The 8,766-nt window shown below is 34.4% G+C and overlaps 1 protein-coding gene across 1 annotated transcript in view; it reads right to left on the bottom strand.

The window, feature by feature from the left end:
• Window positions 1-8,766, bottom strand: part of ERCC8 (ERCC excision repair 8, CSA ubiquitin ligase complex subunit) — a 45,696-nt gene that overhangs the window by 16,842 nt on the left and 20,088 nt on the right. Inside the window, exons 7-9 of the mRNA XM_019661541.1 lie at window positions 8,253-8,319; window positions 5,882-5,982; window positions 4,736-4,860 (exon numbers count right to left, since the gene is read on the bottom strand). Of these exons, the coding sequence (XP_019517086.1) occupies window positions 4,736-4,860; window positions 5,882-5,982; window positions 8,253-8,319 (293 nt within the window). The remainder of the gene's footprint in view (window positions 1-4,735; window positions 4,861-5,881; window positions 5,983-8,252; window positions 8,320-8,766) is intronic.

The following is an 8,766-nucleotide window of genomic DNA, read 5'->3' as shown; positions in this document are numbered from 1 at the left end:
GTGGGAGTGTGTGTGTGTGTGTGTGTGTGTGTGTGTGTGTGTGTGTGTGTGTGTGTGTGTGTATAAATATTTGAGGCCAAAATGAATATCTGCTGATAATCTGTGCATACTACTTGGCTTACCCACCCTTCAAATTAACACGTGACAGAAATGATCACAAACATTCAGCCATCCCACTGCACCGGTGGTAGCGTGAAACGGTAAAAGATCAAACATACAGTCAGTAGACTTGGGTTTGTGAAACCCACTCTGCTCCCCCCTCAGTTTTCTTTTGCCTCTGTGGGTAATGAATTATTTAACCTCTGAGTTTCATTCTTCTAATCTGTTAAATGGAAATAACATCATTTACCAGATTTACTGTGAAAAATCAAATGAAATATTGCATATGGGAGGACCTAAGACATAAAGGTATTCAGTAAGTCTCTATATTATTAATTCCTATATATATTTAAAGTATAATATTCATCCCCATTTGCGTCTTTTGACCTTATAATATGCAACAATTTGTAGAATGACATGGGCGAGGGGGATGGAGAAAAAAACCCCACAAATCTTCTCAACTAGCAATTCTCTTCCTCCTCCTTGAAAAATTATGAACTGCTAGACTATGGTAGTCTTACATTTATCAGAGCACCTAGCTACAAAACCTATGTTCTACAAAATGTGAACTGGAAAGTGCTGAATTAGGTATGAATATTGAACCAGCCCACTAACCTTTATTTTTGCCCGTAGGCAATCCTCCTCCCATCCATTTTGCAATCTATTCTCCTGTTAATCTTTGTAAATCACTGATGCGACCAAATCACCTGTGGGCTCAAAACTATCAATATCTTTTCAATGCTGATGGAATGAAGGTCTAATAACAGATTAAGGAAAGGAGTGATCTATCATTTACTAAGTGCTTACTATGTTCATACACTGCTAGGTGATTATCTAAGGTCCCCATTTTATGATTCTAAAGCTTACCATAAAAAGCAGTGTGTGATAAATGGCATGATCTATATTACTATGAAATTACTACAGAGGAACAGGATACTTTAGGCTATGATGTCTTAAAGGTGCAGGCTTTCTACAGGCTTTGAAAAGATTTTGATGGGAGAAAGGTTTCATAGACTTGGGATATGATGATGACAAATCCAATTCCTTATCTTATGAATCCTTTTTATTGTCCCAGAAAATATATGCATCGAGTCACTAAGTGAACACCTTCAGTGATGCAGAGAGAGTCCAAAAAAGGCAGCTCATTTTATTGTCAATGATCAGTATGATAATTAATAATAATGACGGATAATGTTTACTAAAATATCAACATTTGCTATAAGTATGAGAAAATGTGCTAAATATTTTACATGCATTATTTCACAAAATACTTAAAAAATACTATGAGATACGTAGCATTAGTATACAAAAAGAAAACAGAAGGGTTAAGTGTTTTAATCAAGATCTCTTGGCTAGTAAGTGACAAAATTAGAAACTGAATCTAGACTACTCTAATCAAAAAGAATTGTGCACATTGTAGTAAATTAATTTTGTTTCACTCCATGAAGAGATGATCACAGCACACTATAATACAAGTAAGCACTGGGTACTCTGGAAGCATCTAAGCTAGCCTAGAGGAGTTAAAGAGAGGTTGTGCCTAAGATAAATCTTGAAAGCTGAGAAGGAGCTAGGACAGGAAGGAGAAGAACGGTGTCCTAAAGCAAATGGAAGGGCGAGAGAGCATGGTATATTTAAAGAACTCTAAGTAGTTCAGTATGGCTAAGGACAGGGGAAAAATGGGATAGTGGCAAGACATAAAGCAGATGAGTTAGAAGGTACAGCTTATAAAAAGACCTTGTGCACTAGAGGCAAAGGCATTCGGTTTTAATAACCTGAGTGTACTGAGGCAACACTGAAAAACTTCCACTGGGAGATGAGTTGGGGGAAGATTAGAAGGATTTAATTTAATTAGAGAACTCATAAGGGCCCAGAGTGAGGTTGGAAGGGAAGAGAGATGAAAAAAATCAAGAATTAACAAGAATTGTAATTGATCTAATAGCTGGGACAAGGGACAGGGAAGAATCAAGGACAGACTCCCAGTTTCTAGACATTGTGATGGTGAATGATAATGCAAACAAGTAGAGCGTACACATAGAATGGCTACTTTTGAAATTCTTTTTTTTGTTGTTGCATCAAAAGCTACCTCTCTGTGAATTCTCCCTGCAGATACTTGGTCTGTACTCTAGGCAACGGTCTCCAAAGTGCAGTTCCCATGCCTCAGGAAGTCTGCAAGGTGATCTATTACGGTGTGAGAGGAAAGTATAAAAATGTCTATTTCATTTTTGTCTAAAAAATAGGAAATTAAGCTTTTATAAACTATACAGACTCACAATAGTATTTGTATATAATTTAGAAATGATTATATTGGAAGCGTGTACTTATACATCTTTTTTAAACTAACAAGGGTGCTACTAAGGCAACACCATACAATATCATTTATGGTATGCCTATTATATAGCAGGTACAATACTATTTACATACTTCCATTTTACCCTTACAGTTAGTTTGGGTAAATAATAATCCTGATTTAGATGATGGAGACACTGAAATTTTGACTGTAGTCCTTCATGATGTCACTATACATCAATTGCCTAATGTCCCCAAATTACTAAATGGCAGAACTAGAATTTGTTTCTTACTCTAATAGGCCTTTAAATATTTGAAGACAGTGTGTGTCCCCTGAGAGTTACTTTTACTGGGATCGGAGTCCAAAATTCCTTTAAGTGTCCTTTGTAGGTGAGTTTCTGGGCTACGCTAGTCATCCTTGTATGAATGACTTTTACTTCGATCAAGTCCATTTAAAAATGGTATTATTATCCATCCTAAACACAGTATTCAAGATTGGGACTTACTAGTGAAAATCTATAGGGTATGAGTATCACCTTCAAGGAAAAAAATAGGATAAAATCACACTAACAATTTATCTATACACGCAATACCATTTATATTTATCTCATTCCCCTTTGACATATGTCAGTCTACTTTTCCAAAGTGACTGTCAACTTCCCCACGCAGGAGCCTTGAGTGGCTTTCCAGCTCAGCCAGAGAGAAAGCCTAAGCCCTTGTAAAGGCCTAGGAGCCTACATGCTCTGGTTTCCTCTTCCTTCTGTTCCTCCTCTATTACTCTCCTCCTTGCTTACTCTATTCCAACACAAGAGTGTCTTAGATGTTCCTCGGGTCCTCGAGGCACGCTCCCACTTCAGGGTCCGTGAAGTGTCTTCCTTCCTCTACACGGAATGTAAGCTCTATGAGGAAAGGACTTTTCTATGTTTTCTCTACTGCTGTACAGTGCTGCCTGGCACATAGGAAGTGCTCAGTACATGTTTATTAAACAGATAAATAAATGAGAAAAGGAAGGTGTGACCTAATTAGGGGCATGGTATAATATAACGAATGTACGAGTGTAAATTAAAATTCGCAATGCCTGATTTTCTAGCCTGAAATATGATGGAGAAGCACTTTATAAAGAATATGGAGGATTCCTCTAGACCAGCGGTTCTCAACCTTCCTAATGCCGCGACCCCTTAATCCAGTTCCTCATGTGGTGGTGACCCCCAACCATAGAATTATTTTTGTTGCTACTCTATAACTGTAATGTTGCTACTGTTATGAATCATAATGTAAATATCTTTTTGTTTTCCGATGGTCTTAGGTGACCCCTGTGAAAGGGTCGTTCGATCCCCAAAGGGGTCGCAACCCACAGGTTGAGAACCGCTGCCTAAAGCAATCTCGTATAAACAATTTTGACCTTATAGTAAAATTAGCATTTAATAATGAAAGTATCTGAAAGAGAATTAGCTAGAAAGGATGATTAAAGGAAACAATACGATGAATATTAAATATCTACCTTAAGTTATTAAGTAAATGCTTTAAGAGGTCTGGGGATAATCGGCATCATGGTAAGAGTGGAATCTCAGGTCAAACTCTTGGCTTTCTAGCTGTGTAAACTCAGGTAAGTTACCTAACTAGTTTATGTATCACTGTCCTCACGTGTAAAATGGGTATTATAACAATAACTACCTTCACAGTGCTGACGTGATGATTAAATAAGACCATATATGCACTAGCACATATATTAAATGTTAGTTTTTATAAGCATGGTACCTGGCTCATAAGCGCTCAGTAAATATTAGCTATTATTATTATCATCAAATTATAAACTTTTGGTAGTTTATTCTGAAAGTTACTAAACCATAGGTATATCTGGTTAAGGACCATAACATAAATTTTTAAAAAGTACTAGAAATCAATTACCACATAAGAATCTAGCACCTTTAAAACACATTGATTCCAGTATTAAAGTACTATATGTTCTAGTCTACAATACTAACTTTGGATTTTGTTTATAAGTCATATATAGTATGAAATTTGACCTTTTAACTTTGTATCTTTAATTTCAGTGCTCCATCTTTCATTCTTCTCCAATATACCTGAGAGACACGGCATGCCCCCATTAAGCACAGTGGTTCAGGAGAGCAAAGATTCTGTGCTAAGTGGGAAGAATGCGGTGAGCGTGGGGTGGGGTGGGTTGTCCTGAATTGAAAATTACTAGTTTACACAATGGGAAAATGTTATAAAAAGCTGTGATTCAGAGGGAAGAAAGAGAGTTAAATCTACAGGAAAACATCAAACGTATGACATAGATCCATTTCTTTAACTTATATCCAAAAGGTTGGCGGTATTTAGAATCTCTTACTAGTGTGTTTTCTCCACTGGAGCTATTCCAGAGCCTCATTCGATTATCTGTACCAACGGTGAGGAGATGAAGCCCATCACTTGTAAAACATAAGCCATTAACTTTCCCATTGTGAGCAGTATTTGCTGCAATGAAAAATGCAATTCAGTTTATCTGTTCTTGTAATCAGCATACATTTAATGCTTGGTGATCTAGTTATTAAAACATATTAAAGGACAAGTTGATTATATTTAAAATTAATCATCCCTTTGGATTATTTGAACATAAACTATATATATATATATATATATTAAAACCATAAAAATAGAGGAAAACTGCAAAACCAAAGGGAAAAAATCCTGCCAAATATATTTCTCTTCAGAGAGTAAGCTGCGTTATCAAATTCAATTAAATGCATAGTTTAACAGTGAAATTTTAAATTAAACACCTTTCAAACATTTCATGTACAATTTTCAATCTAAAAATCATTCCATGGACTATTAAAAATCATTAATATTAGTATTTCCTATTAAAAAAACTTTAACAGGGGAAGGACAACTATTCTAGTCTCAAAATTTGTATTACTTTCAAAATAAACAAATTTGAAAAAGTAAAATTCTCATAGCCTAATTGATTTAAGTAAAAAGAATATTAAAAGAAACACAGATTTCATATAGCTCATCCTAATATATTTCTGATCCAGAATTAATTCTGAATCAGAATTTTAAACTACATAGAAATTCTATTGTAAAAATGCAGTTGAGGTACTTTGTCACCTGGATTGCAGCTGACTCACATGTAACACAAGTTACAAATTTTATTGTGACACAATGGCCATAAAATGTTACTATTCCTTTATTGTAGCTTCCTAAATGGCACTGAATTTGTATTAGTTAGCATCACTGGAGGGAAAAAAAGGTAACAAGTTCCAGAGAAGTTTCTGCACTAGAAAATTCAGGAACAGATGAAATGCCATACTTATTTGTATCCTGAAGAAAGACAACCATAATTTAGTTTATTTAAATTTAGTAATTGATTTATTGTGAATACCTTTTTTTCAAATCACAAAATTTGTAATCTGTCATATTTTTATTATTTGGTTTCATTCAAAATTTTCAATATAAAAATACTATCATTATATTTATATATTAATGCATTCTTTATTACCTGATTCAACAGCTTGTGACATTTTCCCATTATGCTGATCAAGAGTAATCAAACATCCTGATGCTCTCCTCACATCCCATAATTTTACTCTACTGTCAGCACTGAGAAGAAATAAATGTTACATTGACATATATAACTAGGACAGTGACTGCACGCCTCACCTGCCTTTCCGATGTTATGACACAAAGAGGCCTCAGTATATTTGTACATTTGGGTTGTTGTACTTTTGCCTTTTTAGCAAATAGTCAATAGTAGCACAAAGAAGTGAAAAATAGAAGAAAAAAAAGTAATTTTCTTAGAACAGAATGACAGAATTCTGCTGTTTTTCATGTTGATTTTAATGTCTTGAGCATTTTTCTCCTCAAGGACTATATAGGCTTAGAGCTTGTTCCTTAAGCCAGTTTGTTACTACATCCTTACTATTATTTGTTATTCAAATGTTGTCTAGATAATCAAGCAGTTAACTAATTTCAGTTTGCTTAAGAATCCATTTGGCATGAATTTGGTGGTGGTTTTTTTTTCTGTTTTATACGACAAAAAATTGAGAACAAAGTTGAATAATAAGGACAATATATTGTTATTTGGTTTCCTGTACTCAAATCAGTCATTGCCAGAGACAAGAACTACATACATGTCTCCTAGAAATTAGACACTTCTTTCCATTTTATTTCAAGGAAGGGCAAAGAAAAAAGGCAGAACCATGATCACATATTAATTGCAGTTTCTAAACTACTCATAAAGAAAATATAAATCAGCTCTACAGGTGCTATCATATCCTCACAGAAACCTCAACAATATTCTAACATTGGGTTTATCCAGGCCATTTTAATCAGAAAGAACATTGCATTGCATTTTATAAATTCTTTTCTCATTTATAAATCTTTTAAAATATATATTTAGGGTTTATCTCCTCCTATTACCTTGATTCATTTCACAGCTCACCATCAAACCTAGCCAATTAGAATAGTTAGCAAAAAGCTAGCATTTCCCATTCTCAAGTTGGTTTTCTTTTTTTCCAGCTGGGGAAACGTCTGCAATGGGATGTGTCTGAGGATTTAAGTCTTTTCTAAAACAGGTTAGATTTAGACATATCTGACTCTTAACACTGATTACTAGGTCCATTCTGGTACTGACCCAAATTGCTAGGGTACTATAAGAACTGAAAGCCTTCTTAGCTTCCCTCTGATTAGAGGAAAACCCAGTTAGGCAGAAATCTTGTCAATTTACCTTAGCAAGGACCCACAACCAGAACCCAGTTCCTCACCTTCACACCTCTTTAGCAAGCCTTTCTACAGCTACATTCTAGACCTTGTTCTATAGAACTTCAGAGATTGTAAATTTCAATGTCACATTCTGCAAACTATTAAAATAAGCTTCTTTGGGGACTAAACTGTGACAAAAAGGGAGAGCTGGCAGCTTTACAAAAATCCAGGCACATATCTTTATAAAACTAATCTGAATAGCTTTTGTAATAATTCTTCTGCAAAAAGTTTTATTAAAATGTCTGTATCAAAATCTTTGAATACTTCCTATCCCTTCAGTTTTTAATTTTCTTACTCTGACACACCATACTTCTATCTCATTAGGTCCTTGAACCCTTCTCTAAGCCTATAAGCCTATGATTTTATTTCCTTCCTTATATCCATGACTAACAATTTTCAGAAAATGTTAAGTCTGTGTCATTTACTGTTTTGATTTCTGTGGCTGAGTATAGTTGTGGTTTACACCTTTAACTCAGCACACAACATTGCCCAGCATACCTATGTGCCCCATACCAATTCCTAAGCCAATTCGTTAAAATGGTTACTCTAAATCTTTACTACCTTCCCTCAAAGCTGCATTTCCATTCCAGTATTTTCAACAGATGACATGAAGTTCTACTCCACTAAAAAAACAACGGAGGCCATTAGGTTTGCTTTTCTTGAGGTTACCTGTAAAGCCACAAATTTAACCACACTCATGTCTACCTTTTCCTCCTTCCATTTAGTCTCATGATGCCCTCCCTGTGTCAAATCAAGTGTCCCTTTAAAAATGCTACTATTTTTATATTAACAGAGTGCTTATTCTTTGTATGGAAAAATGACACAACACAGTTGTTTTACTGTTTTAATGGCAGTACTAGATTTGCATTGCTACTACACAGATTCTCTCGTTTTCTGTTTTAAAAGGTGAGCAGTTTCCACATAGATAGTCAGGATTACAATCATGATACAAAAGAAGATATCTTTTGGTTATAGGAATTAAAATCTGTAACTCAATTATTTTATTTTTAAGGGCCTAATTAATAACTAAATATGCATCTTACATAAATATAGTCTTTTCAAAATGCTTATCATTACTAACTTCAAAACAAAACAATTTGCAGTTTTACCTTGCAGTTGCCAAGGTGTATTCAGAACGCGGTGACCAGGAAACTGCCAGTATTTCTTGTCTGTGACCTGCAAATACAATTGTATGAAAAGTCTTGCAAAATATTTGAAAAATCAAAAGATACAGTGCAATTAATTTTGTCTGATTCTGAAGTGAAGACTAAATATTAAAAATAAATTTATATGATCATCATTTTTTCACTTTTATAATAATCTATGTTTAAATATCAATGTGAAGTCTTTGGGCATTTGTCACATGTGGCATTTTATTATAAAAGACGTAGTTTTGCTTTGGAAAGAAAAAGCAGAGCAAGTGAGTCTTTCTTTTTAAATATAGCTATTGGCCTAGTAAATTAATCCATGAGTAACTCAAGCTCAGTTGTTTATCTCCACAACAAAAGCCACTGCAACAAACCATACAAAATAAACATTCTAAGCAATAAAAATGTTTTCTAACTTTTCAGAGTTATAATAGAAAAAATTATTTTAATTCATTATAAAACAGCATTGTATGAA

This window comes from Hipposideros armiger, unplaced genomic scaffold (assembly GCF_001890085.2).
Source record: "Hipposideros armiger isolate ML-2016 unplaced genomic scaffold, ASM189008v1 scaffold_352, whole genome shotgun sequence".
Classification (NCBI taxonomy): domain Eukaryota; kingdom Metazoa; phylum Chordata; class Mammalia; order Chiroptera; family Hipposideridae; genus Hipposideros; species Hipposideros armiger.
The sequence above is the reverse complement of the archived record's forward strand: the minus strand, read 5'-3'. Positions and strand labels throughout refer to the sequence as shown.